Consider the following 23,469-nt stretch of genomic DNA (forward strand, 5'->3'; position numbering starts at 1 on the left):
GAGCTGTTTCCAAACTTACACAGGATCTGGGGCTGGAGGCAATGAAATTTAGCAGCAGTGCTGGTGTTAAAAGTGCTAAGGCTTTGGCTCCAAGTAACACCTTTCAATCTGTCCAACGACGACAATAGAAAACTTGCTTCAGGCAGGGTGGTGTCCCACATTTTTATTTGCCCCCAGAAAAATGTCCTGAATTTCACAGCTGTTCACGGTAACCTGACCTGATTGTACATACCTTCTCTCTGTTTTCCCTCTGGTTAAATGAAATTATGCAAAGGCGCAGACAAAAGCAAAGCAGGAAGCCTCCCACACTAGAAGTGGAAGATAAGAATCACAGAAGCCGGAATGGCTTTTACTGAAGGGCATTTCAAAGCCAGTGGAGGCATATATGGCATATTTGTAAATCTTCCCAATGTGTGTATATAACATGTACCTTCACACATCAAGACTAGAACTGTTCCTGACCCAAAGATCTGTTCCTGATCCAAACTAGATCTGTTCCTGACATCTGAGAACAAAGTGAAAGCAACCAAATCATAGAAAATACATATGTCCAATGTATGCAACAGATGAAGGAGTATTACCTGTAATTAGCAAGAGCTAAGAGCTAAGATGTAACGTACTAGAAAAACAGAAGGAGGAAACATATAGGAAGATCACAGAGGGGAAAAAGTACAAATGGCTGAAGATATAAAACACCTGCTAAGTATAGCAGTGATCATAGAAATGTAAAACTAAAGACCATCTATCCATCTTTCTGAACCAGGAAGAAGTAGAAAATATGAACAGGCCAATCACAAGCACTGAAATTGAAACTGTGATTTTAAAACTCCCAATAAACAAAAGTCCAGCACCTGATAGCTTCACAGTCGAATTCTATCAGACATTTAGAGAAGAGCTAACATCTATCCTTTGGAAATTGTTCCTAAAAACTGCAGAGGATGGAAAATTTCCAAACTCATTCTATGAGGCCACCATCACCCTGATACTAAAACCAGACAAAGATACCACAAAAAAAGAAAACTATAGACAATCTATCTGTCTTAAACTAGCAAAAGCTAAAAAATGTTGATTGTTTTCAGTCCTGGGGAGGGTGTGGGGAAATGGGTGCTCCCACATTCTCCTGGGTGTGTACATTTGTACAAACTTCAGAAGAAAATATAGTAGCACCTATTAGATTTTAAAGACTGATCACTGTTGATTTGGGCATATTCCCATGGAAATACATCCACATGTTCAGAAAGACATACATGTCCAAGGTTCACTGAACATTGTTTGTAAAATCAAAAACGCAGCAGAAAATGCAATGTTTATCAACTGGGAAGTGCTTATCCAAAATATGATAGAGCTAGACTGAAATTTTCTACAAACTTTAAAATGAGAGAAAATCGTATACATTGACACAAAAGAATGTTTGAGAAACTTTTGACTACAAGATACAGTTTGCATAGATTATGCATACATAATCCCAAATTTGTGAAGAAGAAAAAAAATGATTTCTATATATTTGCTTGTATTTCTACAGTAGTAGTCTAAAAGGACAGCAGCTGAAAACAGATGAGGTTGAGGGTATGTGAGAGAAAACTACACTTCTTTCATTCATATCTGCATCAAGAATGTATTATGTATTTTAATGATGGAAAACATATAAACTGATTTTACTGAGGCTGGAAAAGTGGAAAACTGTTATTTTGGTACTTCTTCAATCTCACTGTGAATTGCTGGGGTTAGATGAGGACATTCTAAAGGTCATTGATTAGTTCAGCTGCTTTCACATAATGTTAACTTTAGAAGGACTTCCCCAGTGGTTCAGTGGCTAAGACTCCAAGCTCCCAATACAGGGGGCCTGAGTTCAATTCCCAGTCAGGGAACTAGATCCTATGTCCCACATGCCACAAGTTCGTGCTGGAACTAAAGGATCCTGAGTGCCATGACCAATACCCAGTGCAGCCAAATAAACAAACAAATAACCTTTAAAAACACTGACTTTAGAGGAACCACTAATTTGCTAATTATTCTGTCAATTATTTGTCAAAATATTCACAACCTAAAAATTGAGTTATGTTTTATTCAGCAGGAATTTTTAGGACTTCAAGACTGGGAGGCAGCATTTCAAGTGACCCTGTTCTGAGGAGGTTGTGGGTGGGGAGTGGTGCAGAGAAGGGGAAGCCGGGTTACACAGATGTCTTGCAACAAAGGGCAGATATTCTGAACTCAAAAGATTATCATTGATTAAAGGAAAACCCTGTATCCCAAGTTAAGGCATTTAGTGCTTTTCTACATATGGGCTTCCCTATAGCTCAGTCAGTAACAAAACCTCCTTCAATGCAGGAGACCCGGGTTTGATTATTGGGTTGTGAAGATCCCCTGGAGAAGGAAATGGCAACCCACTCCAGTATTCTTGCCCGGGAAATCCCATGGACAGAAGGAGCCTGGCAGGCTACAGTCCATGGAGTCACAAAGTCGGACACAACTTAGCAACTAAATCATGTATGGGAAGATGCAACAGACTGGGCTCACTGAAATCATTCCTTTGATATGTACCCCAGCTCTCTGGGGCCGGTATCCTGATGTCTTCATATCATTAGTTTCCTCAGGACTCACCTAGGGAGTGGCCACAGTCTCATGGCTGCTAGATGGCAGGTACTTGCTTTCTGAGTTCCCTCGGAGTTCACCAACTCACCATCCAGTGCTGACTGCAATCACTGATGACTGTGGCATTCTTTGTTTACTAATATGGCAGGAAATATTCCATTTATCACCACCCATTAACTAAGGGAGTGGAAAGGAAGAGGCAGGCACCCCAGCCCCGTCAGACCTGTGGCCTCACTCTTCATCGGATATTGGTACAAAGCGGCTGTCTCCCCAAGTCCGCTTTCCACATTTACTTCATCAGAGAATATGGAACCCCTCTGCCCGAGTCATCCACTAACTTACCATCTCACTCAGAGAAAAACTGACGTAAGGGAAACAGTCATAGAGGCCCATGGCCTGCTATTGCTCTTCCCAACTCACTCTGCCCTTCAGGTCTCTTTTCTGTTCCACAGACGCAGAAAACATCTTTACTCTGAGCCTTCACCCTGCCCATTCCCTCTGCCCCTCGGGTATCTCGCCATCACTTCTCGGAGCGTTCCCCGCTGGTGCCTTCTCAGTGAGACTCGTCTTGACTATCATAACTAAGGTCGCAATTTCCACACCTCCACCCTAGTGTTCCCTGTCTGTCCCTCTTGCACTTTATTATCACCACATTTTTTATTTTCCCAAGAGATTAGATTTTTTAAAAAAATCTATTTGGCTGCACTGGCCGACTAGTTGCAGCGTGTGGTTTAATTCAAAACACGCAGCAGGCAGGTTCTAATTCCCTGACCAGGGATCAAACCTATGCTCCCTACATTGGGAGCTTGGAGTCTTAACCACTGGGCCACCAGGGAAGTCCCTATTATCACCTCTATTATTTTTAAATTTATTTCATTTACTGTCTCTCTCCAGTGACAAAGATTTTCTCCATGATCAAACTTTAGCCAGGCCCCTGTGAGCCCTCTTCCTGACTTGGTCTCAACCTTAGCCTACAGATATTTGAAAAAACGCTCGCCTAGTTTCTAACAGCTCAAGGACGTCCCTGCTTCCCTAGGATGACCCTAGTCCCCCTTAAAGTGCCTGCCTAAGAAAACTCAAGGCTGCCAAAGAATTTACTATTTGTTCCAACCAATCTGAACATAGGGCCCCCTGACATCCAGCCTCTGGTTGGGGGAAGATTCTGAGCAGTAATATTCTAGGTAGTTGGGAAAAGAGTCCAGGATGGTCAGAACTCAACTTCACTTTGTACAGAGGTGACTGGGTATTTTAAAGCAGGGTTCCCTAACCTCCCAGATCTAAGCCTGATGATTTGAGGTGGAACTGATGTAATAAAAATAGAAATAAAGTGGAACTTCCATAGTGGTAAGCAATAAGCACCAGCAAACAAGGCTAAATGGGTTTCACATGCACCAATCCCCCTTCTTCACACTTTTTGTGATTTTTTTAAATTTCCAAACTCTACTAAGCCCCTGCCTACCTCCCGCCTTGCTCCCTCCTCTTCCTTTAAAACTGCAGTCCCTAACCATCTTGGCACCAGAGACTGATTTCATGGAAAACAGGTTTTTTATGGACTGAGGTGGGGGTGATGGTTTGGGGATGATTCAAGTGCATTACATTTATTGTTACTTTATTTCTATTATTATTACATGCACCTCAGATCATCAGGCCTTAGATCTGGGAGGCTGGGGACCCCTGCTTTAAAACACCCAGCCACCTCTGTACAAAGTGAAGTTGAGTTCGGTCCATCCTGAACTCTTTTACCCATTGCCTAGAATGTCACTGCTCAGAAAGTGTATTGGAGAAGAAAATGGCAACTCACTCCAGTGTTCTTGCCTGGAGAATCCCAGGGATGTGGGAGCCTGGTGGGCTGCCGTCTATGGGGTCGCACAGAGTCAGACACGACTGAAAGCGACTTAGGAGCAGCAGCAGCAGTAGAATCTGTCCTTTCAACTTTAACCAGCACCAGGCTTTGTTTATCTTTAACACTCCCTGCTGCAGTATAGGCTCCAAGTGCTGGATTTTGTTTTCTTACTGGCACATAGTAAAGACTCAGTAAATACCTGCTGAACATCATTGACGGATCAATAAATGTGCATGGGCTTGAGTCCTGAGGGCACATTTCCAGGTTGGGGTAAGCATGTTTAAGCATTTAGATTAAATACAGTGCTCACTTCACTCCTTAAATACCTGGCAAGCGACAGGTGCCTGACTCTCATAGATCATTCCAGTCTTCCTATGCTCCCTACACTTGTCTTGATTTATTGTATTTAATCCTGATAAAGCACCATCTTCTACATGCTTTATATCCTCCATAAATGAACACAACCGAGCACTGAATACCATGCTAATGAGTGATTACTGAAAGGGACCATGTGAAGAGTATTGCTTCATAGGAAGACTTTTACTTTGGGTGGTTATTTCCTCCACGCCCCACCCTTTATTTCCATCCGTGGCCCTGGTTTTGAAACTACCCTTCAACCTAATTCCCTCTGTGGCTCTCTGGGTTTCCATTCCCCCAACTTCAGTGAAAGATGCTTTCACTGTGAATTCCAGTAACTTCCTTCCAATCTAATGAGGTCTTTAAAGTGTTGATTCTTTAGGTTCTCGTGGGTGATCTGAATACTCCTAACCTCCCTCACCATACCTTTCTCCCTTATCCTACTCACTGGCTTCTCACCATTTCTAGGTGCCTACAAGTTGTCCCAACTATAATCTATCACTTCCAAAACGTGCTTTATATGCAACAAATGTAAGTGAGGCAGTATGGAGATTACAAAAGTCTAGAATGCAAATGCTGCACCCAAAGAGAAGGGAGACAGTCTATAACTCATGAGAAGTTCGAGTTTATTGCATACTTGTTGCTTTAATTATTTGTTGGGACTTACCTGGTGGTCCAGTGGCTAAGCCTTCGTGCTCCTAATGTAGATGGCCCGGGTTTGATCCCTGATCGGGGAAGCTGATCCTACATGCTGAAACTAAGAATTCTCATGACGCAACTAGAGATCCCATGTACTACAACGAAGATCGAAGATCTTGTGTGCCACAATTAAGACCCAGCACAGCCAAATAAATAAATAAATGTATCTTGTTAAATATTTGTTGAATGAAGTGGTTACATAGGAAAGTTCGGGCATTATCCAAGGCAATAATAAACTGTCACATGATGGACACCATAAATCAGAGTTCTCCACTAGAGCTGTAGCTTCTCCCCACTGTTGTACTTCTTATTTCTAAAGGGTATTTTCTGCGGGATTCTAATATCAACCACTGTTGACAAGCCCAATGTATCTTCTTATCACATCCTCAAATCTGCCTGTTATCCAGCATCCTCATGATTCTCAGAGGCACCACCAACATTCTGATTCTCAGGTGCATCTTAGTATCTGCAGTCTCCTTAGAAGGAGGTTCATTCCCAGCCCATCAGGGCAGAAGTTCCTGAGGCCTCCCTTCCTTCTCAGGTCCATGAGAAGCCTGGTCTGGGAGTCAATAACCTCAGCTCCAGTCCCCTTCAGCCCCTTCCTCTTCTCTAGAAAAGGCATCACAGAGACTGAGAAATGAGGAATGAAAAATACTCCACAGATGTAAAGCTTTTCAAAAGTATGACCTAAGTGGATGCAGGGATGGGGGTGGGAGGATGGGAGGGCCAATAGGGAAGGGATATGTGTATATATAGAGCTAATTCACTTTGTTGTACAGCATCGTATGTAATATACCTCAATTTAAAAAAGAAAGAAAAAAGTATAAAAGAAAAGAAAATATAAAAGCTGAATAGCTTTTACTCTTGTCTTTTCATGTTTGTGGTAATGCCATTTCAAAAACTGGATTTGGATCTTGAGTATCCAGTGAATAAAGTGTTCTAATGTTAAGTTAAAAAAAAAATTCTGGATTAAAGTTTAAAATTCTAGGTCAAAGGATACAAATTTCTAATAATCATTTCACAACACAAACCTCAAACATTATGTTGTACACCTAAAACTAATACAGTGTTATATGAAAATTACATCTCAAAACAGATTCTATCTCCATCTCTTCATCCTACTATCTGAAAACCTGCTAGACACTAGACACAAAAAGCCTTTACAGATAAAATTCCAGGAGCCAATTCACATGGGCAGTCTTGAAGCAAAATATCCTGCATGGGTGGAAGTTCTAAAGGCTCCCTCTAAATCTTTCATCGTTTCCACCGACTATAAATAATGTATAGTCAGGCTTACCAAACAGGAAAGCCAGACCAGACTTTCAAGCAGCACAGAAGTTTCCATGGATAGAACTGTAAGCTACATTAGTGCTAGAAGGAATCCATCCTTAAAATAGTTGACAAGCTGAATGAAAGCTATCCACAGAGGCTTGCTTCTCAAAGTGAGGTTCATGGACCACCAGCGTCAGCCAAACTTAGAAGTTTATTTTAAAAAACGCAGAAGCTTCATCTCCACCCCGACTGAATTTCAACGAGATCCTCGGTGATTCATAAGGACAGTAACGTTTGAGAAATTGAATACTGTAACCCTGTCACCTAAGTCAAATGTGGACGCCGGTGACAGCTCTGATGCACTGTAACATCACCCCTTCCAGAAGAAAATGCTTCCCGGCGGGGCTGACTGGGACTCAGTCATCGTTCGGGGCCTGCCTTTGTTACCTGTTGACTATGAACAGGGCAGCGAGTGAGGATGGCTGAAAAACCACAGCCTGGGATTAAGAGCTTCCTTGCTGATGCCCAGGGACCAGCGGAATCATATCAAGACAGTAAGAGTTTAACGCAGGTGAGCGCCTGCAAACGTGATCAAGGGACGACCTGGAGCAAGAGTAGCAGGTGAAGGATGTGCGCGTGCGCAGAAGAGAAGACAGGCGCGGCAGCCACGCCCACAGCGGGAAGAGGGATGGGGGGACTTTCACAGCCGGGCTGTGATGCACAAGGTAGGTTTTTCAGCATCAGAAAGTTCAAAGCACGTTCTTTCTGCTTCTGCAGCTATCTGGCAGCTGCTGGGGCCTCCAGTGTATTCCCATCTTGCCATCGCCTGAGGTCACCGACATTTTCCAGATCCCAGCCCTCTGGGAATTTGTCAGCTGCCTAAAGAGACATCATCCCAGTGAAAAATTACCCACTTAGAGGATCTTAGTTCACTAACCGGGAATTGAACCAGCATCCCTGCATGGGAAGCATGGAGTCTTACCTCTTTACCTCTAGTGCCATCTGGGAAGCCGATATTCCATGATAGGTTATTACAAAATATTGAGTATATTTTCTTGTACTACACAGTGAATCCTTGTTGCTTATCTATTTTATATATAGTACTTACATCTGTTAATCCCTTATTCCTAATCTGGAAGATCCCTCGTGGTCTCCATCCACCGCACTCTTTCTTCTTTCTGACCTTAACAGGCATTAGCTTTTCTCTGTCGCTTCTCAGATGCCCAGGAGTTCCTCACCTTGCTAGTCTTCTGGTATACTGAAGCAACTGTTGGTGGGTTTCCACATTCTAAGCATCCCTAGTCTAAGAACCACCCTCTCTACACCTATAAGAGTGCATCCCACATGATGGATACAGCTAGTGATGCAAATGACTACCTGGCCCAGGCTGGGCATTCGAAATTGGGGTCCAGGGACATCGAGGAGTTTCTGCTCTACCTGAAGACAAGTGAACGTAGACACTCTGAGGAGACCTGTGCTCCTAATAGCAGAGAAATCTGGTATGAGAGGATGCATGGATGGATGGAGGCATGAATGGACAGAAAGATTATAGATAGAATGATTGATAGATACAGCCTTAGAAAGAAAAAGTGATGGAAAGATAAACAGTGCCCTTCTTGGCCACAGGCAACTTATCAGTTGCTGGTTCTAGGTCTTCACAACACACAGCTCTGTTTATTGGTTTTGAACAGCTCTTGCATCCTTATACAAACAGAAACTCTCTTCTTTCAAACAAGGGAGTCTCTATTACTGGCTATGGGAAATTGTTCATTTTGAGCAAATCCTTGCTGTCACTTAATAACCCTCATTCATGTCTTACTGAATCTCTCCCACAAATGTCACATTGTCTTCTTTACTTCCTCAGCCTCAGAGTCACTACATCAATGGTCCAAACTGACCTACTTGGTCAGCACATACGACCTCGCATGAAGTATTACTATAAAGTCATACAAATGACTTAGATATCCATATGATTGTTATTCCCACCAAAATAATCATACTGAGAAACTATAAATGTATTCCCACAATGTGGTCAATACCCCAGCCATTTCTGGAATGTCTATTCAAATCTTCCTTACTGACAGTAAATCTATGTCTCATGATTTTTAGAAACACCTACAATTGTGCTGTAATCGGGGCAAGTGGATAAAATGAAGGATCGAACATTTTAATCATAAAGTTTGTTTTCCCCAAAAGAATCCTAATTGAAATAAGCATATCTTCCATAATCAGAATAAGCAGATGACAATTCTAAAAGACAATACACATGTGAAGACACACATGCTATGTGCTATTACATTTATTAAATATAAATCACATTCTTTGTCATCATCACATCTTTCTGTACCCTTCATCCAGAGGAGAGAAATCTAAGATTTATAAAGCCCAGTAGGTTGGAGAAGAGGGGTTTAATGAATGTTTGTTACTGATGTTTAGGTTTCTTAATTATTATCTAATTTAAATGAGACCTGTAAAAAAATAGATGCCATTCAGGTAGGTAAAAATATACATGAAGGCAAACAATTACAGACCAACCCTAACTGCCTGAATCATGGCCATAAATTATATGTCACATACTTAAAATATGTGAGCTGCCAATCAAAACTGAAGCATCGTACCAATGATATTCCTGCCCTGGTCATAGCCCTGAGCTCTGGAGATAGATAATGCATTTTTCTTCAAGTCACAAGTTTTTTCCTGTTGCGAGGGATAAGCAATAACTACTTTTTCTCAAGTTTTCACAGAGGCATCGAGAAACTGCTAAGTAAGGGATATAAATGTCAAGTTTTAGCCAATAGGTCACACAGTGAGCTAGATCTCAGAAACCCTTCTAAGGGCAAGCCATGCAACCCACTTCTCTGTGCAAATTTCAGCTAGTGTGATCAAAGATAATGAGTCACCGGTAGAGGATTTCAAAAACACTGAAGCTGCTTCAGGGTTTTCTTCTTGAGCTTTGCTGTAACTGAAACTATACTTGCACTTTGAGACAAGACAGGGCTATGGGGCATGAATTCAACACATGACTCCAAGATTGAGTAGTTTTAGGTTAAAAGATCACGCCTCAGTAATGAAAACTGAAGGCGCTTGTCTGAAAATACTGGATCCCAGAATCCCATTAGAGTGAATTCAAATGTGTTGTTTATACTAGAAACATGAAGTGTTGGGTAGACCTTAAAATAGACAACTGCTTGAGGCTTGAAAATGATCTTTTGATAGAAATAGATGGGTATTCTGATGATCTTGCTCAGAATAGTATTTATAGAGTAAAACGTGACTGGATTTCTTCCCTGGTGGTAGAGGGTACATATGAGTCATTTTCTTTGAGGGGCGATGGCTGTGCGCTAGGTCTAATGCGGTAAGGACAAGAGTGTGAGCTTTGAAGTCATCAAAATGAATCAATTCTACCTGCGGGACTTGAGTGGATTGCTCCATTTTTCTGAAACCAGTTTTGTTATTTAAAACGTGGCGCTAAGGGACTTTCCCGGTGGTCCAGCGGTTAGGACTCCTCGCTGTACTGCATGGGGCACAGGTTCAATCCCTGGTTGGGGAGCTAGGATCCTGCATATCACGTGGTGCAGCAAAAAAAAAAAAAAAATGGAGCTGATACATAGCGATGTCACAGGGTGGCTATAAAGATGAAACGTGATAGCGTGTGTAAATAATGCAGGACTGGTTTTGCCTGAGCGTTCACTTCCTTCTCAGCCCTCCTGCTCACACTCTTGCATGCAACCCCCTGCAGGGAGGCTGCAGAATCTGGCTTACTTGGGCTCCATCAGCACCAGCCCACGGCGGGACTGACATTCACCATCTTCCTTTCACCAGCTACTTCTATGAAGATGTTGTGAAGTGAGGTTTGCACAATACTCCCAAGGTGTCTCACTAACTGCTCTTCAAAAACACTCTGGCTGCAGAAAGCAACACAATACTGTAAAGCAATTATCCTCCAATTAAAAATAAATAAAAAGAACACTCCAGTTAGAGTTTTTGTGTGCATGTTTTAAACCTTAGAGAATCATAACTTCTATCCAACTTTCCATTCATTTTTTAAAAATCAGTTTGCCTAGTTTTTTGATTTACAACTTCATGTTAAAAGAACTGACTTTTAGGGACTTCTCTGGCAGTGCAGTGGTTAAGACTCTGCACTTCCAATGCAAGGGGTTCAGGTTTGATCCCTGCTTGGGGAACTAAGATCCCACATGATGCATGGCCTGCCTAAAAAAAAAAAAAGAAAAAAAAAAACTAACCATAGCCTGACTTTTAGGGAATACATGCATTAAGTCTATAAATATTTAGTAAGCACCTACTGTATACCAGGCCCCATACCTGGCACTGACAATGAAAAAAATCAATAAAACATAGTTTGTTTTCAGCACTGTTACAGCATGAGGAAGGACGCGCAGTTAACGCACCACAGTAAGTCCTGTAATGGATGCGGGCCCGAGGTGCCACCACTTACACGGCACTTAAAGTTCAAAAGCACCTTCACAGTGTCAGCCTCCCATGAACCCTATGAGCTGGGTGTCACCATTACTAATCAATTCCAGGTCAGATATAAGGAAGCCCAGGGGAAGGAGGGGAAGTAAGCTGACCAAGATCACACAGATAATAACCGTGATTCTGGGTCTCAAATCTCAGCTGGCTGTGTTTTCCCCACCACTGTCCCTCAGAGTCCATGTCAGCATATGCTCTAAACATGCCCCCTATTGAGTCGGCAAATTCCTTACAAATGTCACCAGAACTGTGTTCCCCAGGAAGCATTCAGACACAGGAAGCTCTTGTGCTCTAGACTTGGCCCAGACCCTAATCTCCCTTCTCTCCCCCAGGACCCTACTGAGAGCCGAAGGAACTGATGTTTTCTGATGATGCCGGCTTCTCTCAGGCGTTGGGGCTTTTTCTCTACTCTTTCCTCTCCCCAAATACTACTCCTCTGGTTCACCCAGCTCCACCTTCCTGTTCCTTCTCTTGCCTGGAGACAGTACAAGTTTCACCTCCTTTAGGAAGCCCTTCCTGATTACCCTCCTTTAAGCCATTTCAAATAGCTGAGTCTTCCACGTCCTCCCCAAGGCCCACAAGAGGCGCAAGTCATAGCTAAGACTATTTGGCACTGCAGTCAGAGGTTCATTTGACTGTCTTCCCCTTCACTTTTCCTCAGGGATGTCTTTGCAGCCTCTGTGTTTAGCCCACTAGCTGTTTGTTGACTAAATGAATGAAGGAAAAAAAATCAAGCTATGCCCCCTCACCTAGTGTCCTCCCTGCAGTGGCTGGGCTCAAAACAAATCCACAGCTTTGTCAGCAGTCTCAGAGCTACCACTGAACTACTGATGCCCACCAGAGCTTCCCCAGGTTAAGGATAATTCACTCTGTGTGCCTCCTCTGAAAACAAGAACAACAGTCATGAAATCACCAGTCATGCTTTGAGCACAGACATGGCTGGTAACAATGCCTTAGACCACTGGACCTGCTTCTGTCTCTAGCTGGCCACAGCCTTTCTGCTTTCGATTTTACTCCTCAAATTGCAGAGCCCGTATCTGCTCACCTGTGTGAACTCAGAGCCTAGAACAGTGATGGCACACAGCAGACTTTGCCTCAGGAAATATTTGAATGAATGAATGAATGAATGAAATATTGAATGAAGGAAGGAAACTGCCCTGGCTTGGTTCTTCCTAAGCGACCTTGATGGCACTATGTAATCACTTTACCCTTCAGGCCACCACTGGCTCGAGTTTGCGTGGATGTTGGATCAAGACAGACAATGGCTCCATGACCTCTGTGTGACCTATGACCTATGACTTCAGACAGTGGATCTTTTCTAGAGAATCTGAACTAAAAAATATGAAGAAATTTTTCCAGGTAAATATACAGATGAGAGCTATGAGGAAGCAAAGGTTAAGTTGCGGGAGGGGAGGTAGAAAGCCACGACACGAGGTTTGTGGAACTGGACAGATGAGGAAGCACCCGTGAGGAGAACCTGTTCAGATTAGGAAGCAGAGAGGCTGAGAGAAGCTGAGTGTCAGGGAGACCCTGCCATCCTGAGGAGGCACTAGAAGAGAAAGAGGAACTGGCCGCAGGGCCATTCCTGACAGTTCTTCTCTGGTCTCAGCTTCAGGTCTAGTGCAACCAGACTTAACAGGCATGTTCTTACCTAACAGGTGAGAATGAGTTTTAGTGTTTCAGCCACTGCTACAGGTTAACAGGTGATGCTGAGTTCTAAAATGTGCTAGCCTTGGGTACAGGCCCATCTCAGCTTAGAAGGTGTCTTTGTGAGCACTGGATAAAGACGCCCATTTGGGGATGAAGCCTGACCAGTGGTCAGCTCCTGGCAAGATGAGAAGCCCGCCGCCCTTGAACAAAGAAAAAGGTTCCCTTCCTGGGGGCAGTGGAGGCACGCAGGTCTGCCCCGGGGCCACATAGCTTGGTGAGGCCAGGGCACAGGCTGGGTCTTGTCTGCCCCGCCCTTCCGGGCAGGATGGCTTTACTCTCCAGGGAGAAGGCAAGGACAGAAATTGTACCCAGAGCCAAATGGTCTTTGCTTGGTAAAAGAAACCACTTTGAGTTATGTGAATGGCAAGTGAGCCGGCATCCATTGTCCACTGTGATGGGGCCGAAGAGTCCCCTTGGGACACCGCCCCCTCCCCCCGCCCCTTGAGCATGGCATTATGCTTTGGAAAACAATGGCTGAGCATGCAAACACCAACTGGAAGAGTTAGAACTTCAGAGGGCAGTGGGAGGCACTCTGGGGGCACCGACCAGGTGTGAATAACAAGGACTTCTCCCCCAGTGGGAGAGCTGACCATCAACTGCAGAACCCATCTTGGATAGCGGCACCCCATGGCAGTGGCCGTAGGTGTGGGTGCACGGAACATCCAGGTTGGCTAGATTTCTCGCTCCACTCCTCACTGAACACACCAGGGATAAAAGACTTAAGAGAAAGACACTGGATCTGCCATTTTCCCAGGCAGTGCTAGTGGTAAAGAAGTCACCTGCCAATGCAGGAGACGTGAGAGACGCGGCCTCGACCCCTGGGTCGGGAAGATCCCCTGGAGGAGGGCATGGCAACCCACTCCAGTATTCTTGCCTGGAAACTTCCATGGACAGAGGGGTCTGGGGAGCTACAGCCCAATAGGGTCACAAAGAGTCAGACACAATTGAAACAACTCAGCACACATGCACACACACCTGTATACACCAGGATGTAGGGATGCCAGAGGAATGAATCAGGTACTGCAAGAGATGAGACTGTGTCTGGACACCAAGCTGATAAAGTGGTCCATCTGCTCATCTCTCCCTTTTTGAGGTGGCTCAAATGTTCTTTGTTCTGTGCAGCCCTACATGCAAGACTGAAAGTCATCACTTGCAGACCAAACACCAAGACCAAGTACCAAATACCTCTTGGTACTCCTACATCCTGATGGGCACAGTGCCTGGCACACAGTAGGTCCACAGTCAGCACTGGCTAAGAGCTTACAATAGGGATAAGCCCTGGGCTGTGTTCTAAGGTTCTTTACTTACTAATTATTGGGCTTATCAGAAAAGAACATCAGAACCCACTGAATATATTAAAGTTTCCAATGCGGAAGAAGATTGACCTAAAAATTAAAAGAACATCTGTCCATATACCATGAAACCCTTTTTTGGGCATTTTAAAAAATGGATAAAACACCACTTTATTTACAAAGCAATACTATATTTTTAAAATGCAAAACTTTTGTTGAATTCCAGAACTGTGAGTTCAAAACCATAAAGCAAAAACAATCTGTTTTCCTAACCTCAGTAAAAGGACTGATGTGTCAATTCCAGTGTTACTTCAGTTACATTCTTTAAGTGTACTTATTTGAAAATATATGGCTTTCTTCACACATTTTGTGTGGATTTTAAAATTGAAAACTAGAGTTTTTGCTGACAAAGCACATGCATCTTTATCATGTGAAAAAATCAACTGTTCCAATCACAAGTTAAATACAAGCCACTGAAGCTTGGACAGGAATCCAGTAATAAAGCACAAACAAAGTGGATTCTCTTGTGATATCTCCACGGAGTCAACAGAGGGAAAGCGCAGAGCTGGTCTTTTTAAAATGTTGTTTGTATTGGACTGTCTTTTATCGGCATGGTAGGAAAATTTTCGAGTTTCAAGTTTGTATTATTGTTTGATGGAGAGAAAAGCAGGAGGAAGCAGGGCTGGGAGGTAGGGTGACAGACGGGGTAGGCAGGATGGCTGGTAATGACAGAATAAGGTTCTTCTCTGATGGCCCTTGAAGGACACTTTGCAGTCTTCCCCTCTCTGCCCTCCTCTGCCCCTCCCAGCCACACACCGCTGCAAAGTCCCCACCAGCTCAACACTCTACCAAGGACTCACCCCGGCAGTTCCCTCATTATGAGAAATGAATCCTTAGGAAGAACTTACTGACATCTAGCAGGAGGAGAAGGGGACAACAGAGGATGCGATGGTTGGGTGGCATCACCAATGCGATGGACATGAGTTTGAGTAGGCTTCGGGAGTTGGTGACGGACAGGGAAGCCTGGCGTGCTGCAGTCCATGGGGTCACAAAGAGTCGGACAAGACTGAGCGACTGAACTGAACTGAGCTGAGATCAAGACAGGGACTTCCCTGGTGGTCCAGGGGTTAAATGCAGGGGTCACAGGTTTGATCCCTGGTTGCAGAACTGAGATCCCATATGCCACACGATGTGGGCAAAAAAAAAAGAAAGGCAGTGAGAAAAGCCCCCTGGAAGGGGGTAGCAGCAAAGAATACCGGTAAGATATTAAACCAAATTCTTCCGCCTCACGCTCGCCCAGGCCAAGCCCTTGTCACAGTATCACACGGCAGCAAGCCATACTGATATACAGGCCATAGGTTCTTCTCAGACCCTGCTACACACTAGAATCACTTGATGCCAATTAAATCAGAATCCCTGGAGCTGGGACACAGCCATAAATTGTTCTGTTGTGATTTTGCTCGTGGTTCTGCTTTCTTAACTTTCCAAGGGACTCCTAGGTGTAACCAACTTTGAAAACCAGTGTCAGAGAGAAATGCTTCTTAAATATTAGGTCTCCTCTAACAACCTCGGGACCTTGTGAAATGCAGATTGAGGTTAAGGATATCTGGGGTGGGGTCCAAGATCCTGAGATGAGGCCCATGCTGCTGGCCTGGGGCTGGCTCCTTTCAGGCCACATGTGATCTCACATGGGACACTGACCACTTGTGCGCCCACAACTTCTGGGGGAGGGCCTTGAATTTGAACTACCCTACCTCGGGTCAAGGGATGTTATCACAAGGGGTTGTAACCTTCCTATTGCGCCTCTAAGACAAGTCAGTTATCAGCTCTGTCATCTAGCTGATTCTCCATCCATCTAGCCTGGCTGTATGTGTCAGTGAGGGACCAACTCATTCATTTTGTCTCTGACTCTTAAGAAATGCAGGGAACTCCGCATTATGTTTAGCCTATTCTTAAAGAAATTCAAGGCTCAGTGCTGAAGATGAAATTCACACAGAAGCTCACTCTTTCACACCATGGGTCAGCTTCCTGGGGAGCTGGGGATGAAGCAGCTGAAATCTGTCACTTCCTAATATCCTTTTTTTTTGTTTGTTTTGTTTTTTTTCCATTTATTTTTATTAGTTGGACTTAATATCCTTTAAAAGCATACAGAATGTGTAGAGCTCTTGGAGATAAAATAATTTTATAAATTGAAGTCCACAGTTCACACGATGGGCACTTTGCATGCTCATATTTAAAAGGTTCTTGTTTTGTTGTTTTTAGTTGCTAAGTCATGTCCAACTCTTTTGGGATCCCATGGACTGTAGCCTGCTAGGCTCCTCTGTTCATGGGATTTTCCAGGCAAGAAGACTGGAGTTGCCATTTCCTTCTCCAGGGGATCTTCCTGACCCAGGAACTGAACCTGAGTCTCCTGCATTGCAGGCGGATTCTTTACCACTGAGCCACCTGGGAAACCCCAAAAGGTTTTTACTGCCTCTTTTCTGTGTAGGCCTTGATTTCCATCTATGAAAATGAAAAATGGTGATACACACTATGCTTATTTTATCTGCAGTCACCAACTGGACACATTTTCAGTTTCCTCTTATACAGTCATCTGAACAGTTAATCTTTGTTCAAAAGAAAAAATCAATCAAGATTATCCAGGAGTCAAGTTCAGTCTGGCCAAGACATAAAAACCAGGAGGAAAAACACATTCAGCTCAACACTTTCCACAACATGAATTTGGCAGAAGACCCTTTACAACACATCCCATAACCTACATCCCACCAATTGAATTTAAGAATTCTGACTGGCTTTATCCAAAGTGATCTGCAAAGTCAGATCAACAACACTTTGGATGTTTTCTACCTACACACATGGTAGGGCAAAAACGATAATACAAGAATAAGAAGGAGCGGTGGAATGGAAAACAGAGGTAGGTGGCCCATGGAATGGAGTCAGAAACATGAAAATGTGCCTCTGCTGAAGGGGAAACTAGGTTTCAGCTAGGAGTCAGGTTGCCTTAGCCCTTCAAGGCCTACCTACCCATCCCAGCCAACCCCCACCCCCTCCGCCCCCACTCAAGCACGGAGCCTGTGGGGGAACCTTGGGGAGGGCAGTGTTTAAAATCTGCCATTGGTAGTTTCAGCATCAGTCCTCCCAAGACTGCAAACCAGAAAACAATCTGTAGAAACTTAACAAGTCTGGTGGACTTTCAGAAACCGTTCTGCAGTTCTTAGGATAAGGCTTTGTTCCAAAGCATTTTAAAAATTATTAATTATTTAATCCCCCTAACCTCCGCATGTGGCAGTTCCACACTCTGATTCCCACTTTGAATACCGAGATATGAGAGACGAGGTTAAGTCATCTGCCCCAGGTTACACACAGCTCGGCCCTCAGCCGGGTTCTGCCCGGCCGGTGCCCGGAGATGCCCCCAAGCCGGCGGGCCGGGCTTACCGCAGAGATGCCCGCTCCAGGCTTGGTCAAACGGTGAAGGATCAGTGATCCAACAGCACGACCAAACTCTGACCACACCTGCGGGGGCGTTTACACCCCGGGTCCTCTGACCAGCAATTCCCCCAAAGAAGGCTTTATTTCAGAAGCATGAGAAGTTGGAAGGGTTTTAAGACTTGCATGTTAACCGTAACATGTTAGCCGTCCCCCACCCCCCAAGTGAGAGGACCGCACCCTTCCGAGGGACCAAAGTCGCCCTGAAGACCGAGAGAAGGTTCCTCTTCCTGATGGACAAGCCTAAGAACCAGAGTCGCCGGTGCTCCCGGGAACCGCACAGCCGCCGAGCCCGCGAGAGGGAGCGCTCCGCATCGCGGCGGGTGCACCTCGTCCCGGGGAAACGCGCGACCACCCCGCGCGCTGGCCGAAGCCGGGTTGGAGCATCTCTCTCCGAGGGTACCGGAGAGGGGCAGAGACAGAAGGTGGGGAGAGGGCTGGGGACGGGACCGCTGGGAGGGTGAGGGGTTCAGCTTCGCCCAGCCCCGACCCCCCATCCCCTCCTCTCCTCCCGCCGCCAGTGCCCGCGGACGCCCCGGGCTGGCCGTGTCCCCATCGCAGCCACCTGCCCGCGCCGGCCCTCCGCCGGCCCCCGGCGCCCGAGCGGCCCTCACCTGATCCGGAGATGTGGACGCGGAGCGGGCGGCCCCGACTCGAGCAGGACGACAGGTCGCTCTGCGAGCGGCCGCGGGGGCTCGGGTCCCCCGGCAGCCTGCGCAGGGCGGGCGCCGGCAGCCCGGCGGGCGTCTCGGGCTCGGGCACCTCGGCCGCCGCCTGCCCGGCCGGCTCTCCCGGGGGCTCCGCGGGGCTCCTGCCCGCCTCGGCCATCGGCTCCCGGCGGCCCGGAGCGCGGGGTGGGGCCGGCGCCGCGGACCGCGCTGCCCGGCGCGCGGCGACCCCGAGGCAGCGACAGGGGCGGGGAAGGCTGGACGCCGGGCGCGGAGAAGCTGGCGGGGAGGGCGGGAGGAGGAAGAGGACAGAAAAGTTTGTACAGGAAGGAGCCGCCTACAGCCGGCTCTCGCTCCCGCGGGCGAAAGCCGCAGGGCTCGGAGCTGGGCCGCCCTCAGTGCCCGCGAGCCTGCCCGCTGCTCCACCCCCTGGGCCGGGGCACGGCCCTCTGCAGATTGGCGGCAGGAGGGTCCCCTCCGGTCATACCCAGCTCGCAGGCCTGAGATTAGTGGAGCCAGGGCGTCAGGAGCTGGGGATGCAAGGTCAAGGTTAACAATAATGTTTTCATGGGGAGGGACCTGGGCGGTGGGCCGGGGTTGCAAGGAATGCCAAGCACACACACTTGAGCGCCCTGTGATGGAATCAAGAGGCTCATACCCAGTTGAAGGATGCCGAACTACCAAACTGCAGCACCAAAAGGCACTGGACTTGTTGGTGGGCTCCTGACCCATCCTGGAGACCCGTAAGTCAAGGCCACAGACCTCCCCTCTCACCCCTTGCCCTCGAAGCCCTCTCTGCCTCCCACCTTTGCCCACATTCCTGGGTTTCTGTCTGCTGGGTAGACCCGGAGGTCATGTTTGAAAGGCCAGGCTTCCAAACAACCGAGTGAATGAATGCCTACTGGAAGTCTGCCTCGAAGCTTTGCAGTGGAAAGACGGGTCTCCCAGCTGCTGTCAACTGGAAATCAGTTACCTCCGTGCCTTGTAGGATTGTGTGAGATGGGCAATGGAGATCTTGCTGATTCAGCTGGTGACTTCACAGCCTAAGCTTTATCAGTTTTATGATTATGCCCCCAAGTTGTGACTTGCCCAGAGCCAGACCCAGCTGTCACCATTCCTGAAAGCTCATGGCAAGGGGCGAAGGTCTCTGGGTTCACTTATAGTGAGGCAGCAGGCAGAGAAGGAGATGGGGGAGGGGAGGAAGTTAACACAGTTAACATTTATTGGCACCCACACCCATATGCCAAGTGCCTTGTCAGACACTTTGCACATATGATACCTTTAGTTAAAAAAAAAAAAACTCAGGCAGAGCTGGTGAGAGAAAGGGGGGGTCCAAAGTGAGGGGTGCAAGCTAGAGAGGTACATTAATACCCACAAAGGGCTTTGTAGTGACTCGGTCATAATAACAGCAGCTTGCCCTTAATAATTTAAAAGGGTTTTCACCTATAATTCTCAGAGCAACTCGGGGAAGGGCATGATTATCCCAGTGTTGCTGTGAGAACTCTCCAAAAACAGGTCCATTTCCACAAAGTCAGCCATGCTTGTCTGTCCTGCTCTAAATATCTCCTATTTCTCCACCTCCTTAAATTTACACAGCTTCAAGTGTTATTGCCTTGATCGATACCTTGTGTAGTTTAGGACAGAAAAAAAGATGCCTGTGCTTCAGTGCACCAACGTGCGGTGTTTCAGCAGACAGGTCTTTTGGTGGGATTGAAAGGGCCGTGGGAAGGATTTGCCACTTTCCCCTGTAAATGACATTAGATTACGAAGCTATTCCTCATCATCGTTTGCCGTCCTGCATATGGTCTTACCCAGTGATGCTGTCTGTATCCCACTGGTCCACTTTCTCTGGTTAGCTCCCCTTGCCAGCTGCTTTTCTTCTGGGGCATATCAGCCTCTTTCCTTGTACTTGGGTCTCACCCACTGGATTCTCCCCTTCGCTCACAGTATGGGCGCCCTCACCATCCTTCCAGGCCTCCTGCTTCTCCCTTTCGGGCTTATCCTGTATGCCATCTCTTTTGATGCTAAATAAATGAATTACTGAATATCCCAGAGGGCTTCCCTAGTGGCGCATTAGCAAAGAATCTGCCTGCCAATGCAGGAGATGCGTGTTTGATCCCTGGATTGGGAAGATCCCCTGGAGAAGAAAATGACAGCTCACTTCAGCATTCTTGCCTGCGAAATCCCATGGACAGGAGCCTGGAGGGCTACAGTCCGTGGGGTCGCAAAAGAGTCAGACGCAACTTAGCGACCAAACAGCAACAAAAAAATATTCCAGAACAGATGAAGTCTTCCCTTCTTCATTAGTCAGCAGTTAATCATTTCAACTTTCACTTAGTCATTATGTGTTGAAGTGTTTCTTGAGGGCCAGACACTGGGCCAGGCACCACCACGCTTCTAGAAATAGTAGCATCTACTTGCTAGTCCCTGTTCTTCCAGTCCCCCTTCCCCATCCTCATTCCATCACCATCTACAGTGTGACTTCTGCCCACACTGTTTGCATGAGCTTCTTTGGGCACCATAGCTTTTGAGCACTTAGTTACTGAATGGACTGGGGACCTCTCAGGTCTGACCCCTGCTGCAGCTCTTGACACTCTGGACCACTTTCCTGTTCTGGATTCTGTGCCCCTAGTTTCTGGGACACTTATCTTGCCTTTCTGTCTCCCTGCTGCCCTCCTCTCAGGATCTTTTTTTTCTGTCTGTTCTTACCCAGTGCTCCCCCGGGGGTCCAGCATCAGCTCTTTTCTTTTCACACCTGACATATTTTTTTCCCGGGAAACCTTACCTTTAGCTTTAAACTGCCAAGAGACACCTCACAAGTCTCTTCCTCAGTCTAGACTGGTTTCCTGATCTCTAGATCCCAATACCTAAGAGGGCTTGTCTTCTTGGAGTTTCCTTGACAGCAATCTTTGTGCCCAGAGCCAAATTCTTCCTCCTCCATGAATGTGTCTGTTCTGTCCATTCTCCATCTAAAGTAAATCTCTCTAGGGTTTCCAGCCTGCTTTCACTGCCATGTCTTCAGCTTGAAACTTCATCTTTTCCTTCCCTTTAAAGGAAGAGTCTCTGCCTCTAGGCTCACTTTCTTCCACTCTGCTCTCTTTCTCATTTCTAGAATGATCTTTCCAACATCCTCACAAGACTTTGCTGCTGCCGCATTTACATCCCTTCAACACAAGTATCCATGCCACGTGTTCGAGCGTCTGCTCCTCCAAGTGCTGTATCAGGGCTTCCACATTCTGCCGTTGCTCCTCACATCCTGCTCTCTAGTGTCCAGACCTTATGAAGCTCCCTGTTCCTCTTCTAACAGTAACTTTGCACCCCTGTTTCCTCTGCCTGTAGCATCATCCCCCACCTGCCCTAACTTTGTCCCACTCACGTACCATCATTAATCTTTGGAGCCTCAGGTCAAGTGTCTCTCCATCCACGAAGCTTTCCTGATACCGCCCTGAACTCAGACCCAGGCAAGGGCCCTTCCTGAACGTTGCCATAATGTTCCATGTGTATCTCTGTTAACTTCCTTTTCACACAGGACTATAGTTTTTGGGGTGCTAACCTATCTCCCCAACTCTCTGTGAGCTGCCTCAGGGCAGGAAGTACTTTAGACTGGGTTTTGTTCTCCTGGCACCCGCTGTGTGTTGGATGAATGAATCAGCTAATTGAGTCTATTTGAGGAAACAAACATTAACAAGTAATTCCCTGGCAATTCATGGAAGGTGCTATGGAAACCCACAAGAGTAGGCACCAGCCTGTCTGAGGGGGAGGATCAGGGAAGGCTTCCTGAAGGAAGAGGCACCTGAGATGCCCAGGCACCCAGGATGTGGGCAGGCCTTTGAAGGACACAGAAGCTTGAGACAGTGGGGCTCTTCAGGATGCTGTAATAGCTGGAGAACAGGAAGGGTAAGTAGCTGTTTTCTGAGCCTGAGAAGTAGACAAGAAGAGGATTAGGACTCACTTTTCAAATGCCATTATGTCTGTGCAATCCTAAAATAATGAGACCTCATATTTATTAAGGGCGTTGTTTATTTCCAGTTTTGTTGATCTTATCTCACTCCTGGTATAAGATTTCAATTTCCTTAGCAATGTCCCTTGGCACCCAGGACAATATTCTGACCAGAACTTAATAAATGTAAGCTATTTGACAGACTGATAAAAAGAGGGGAAGAACATTCCATTTTTCAAAGCAAAAAGTTGCTTGGTGTTATTACTTTGTTTGTTCTGCTCTTTTCATTAAATATCATTTCTGAAGGCTGAAAATAAAAATTGAAGATGAAAAAGGAATTACTTTTAATTACATATTGTAACAGCGGTTTAACACACCAAAATTATATTTGTTTTACCCTTATTAAAATTATGATTTATGTAAGATTATAAATGAAATGTATAATGAATGAAATGTATTATAAATGAAAGACATAAATGAAAATGTATGAAAATGTCTGCCTATCTCTGCTTAGTACACCCTGCTGTCAGCAAGAGCACATGGATTATTATTATAATTGTTATTTTGTTGTCTTCTCTTCCCCCAACATATATACAAAGCTCCACTGATACGACAGAGTTAATATATAAAACACACACACAAATACAGTATATATGTTTCCTTACGAAATACCATTCCAAAATACATGGCATTAGAAATAGTATCTTTCATGGACATTATTGTTTTCTTATTACAGGTAGATAAAATCTCCATGAGTGAAAAAAAGGTAACCAAGGTAATATCAGAAAAGAAGTGGCAAAGATCAGAATGGACGATACAAAGTCAAAATGAAATAACAGAAAGGCAAGGAATCCAGATAATAAAGACTTGGTGACAAAGGAAATGAGGGGAAAGCACCATAATATAGTGAGAGTAGGTCTGCATTGTCTTGTGAAAGTCGCTCAGTCTTGTCCAACTCTTTGCAACCCCGTGGAGTGGAGCCCTCCAGGTTCTTCTATCCGTGGGATTCTCCAGGCAAGAATACTGGAGTGGGTTGCCATGCCCTTCTCCAGAGGATCTTCCCAACCCAGGGATTGAACTCAGGTCTCCCACATTGCAAGTGGATTCTTTACTGTCTGA

The 23,469-nt window shown here is 45.7% G+C and overlaps 1 protein-coding gene across 4 annotated transcripts in view; it reads right to left on the reverse strand.

Moving 5' to 3' along the window:
* PHACTR2 (phosphatase and actin regulator 2) overlaps positions 1-18,610 on the reverse strand; it is a 291,648-nt gene extending 273,038 nt beyond the window's left edge. For 2 of the 4 annotated variants that reach the window (XM_070461309.1, XM_070461308.1), the window contains exon 1: positions 18,357-18,596. In XM_070461309.1, coding sequence (XP_070317410.1) covers positions 18,357-18,570 — 214 coding nt within the window. In that variant the 5' untranslated portion in view covers positions 18,571-18,596. Of the gene's footprint in view, positions 1-18,356 lie in introns of all 4 variants that reach the window. The other 2 variants (XM_070461304.1, XM_070461307.1) reach the window with 2 other exon arrangements.
* Positions 18,611-23,469: the final 4,859 nt, after the last annotated feature.

Source organism: Odocoileus virginianus, chromosome 34 (genome assembly GCF_023699985.2).
Source record: "Odocoileus virginianus isolate 20LAN1187 ecotype Illinois chromosome 34, Ovbor_1.2, whole genome shotgun sequence".
NCBI lineage: Eukaryota > Metazoa > Chordata > Mammalia > Artiodactyla > Cervidae > Odocoileus > Odocoileus virginianus.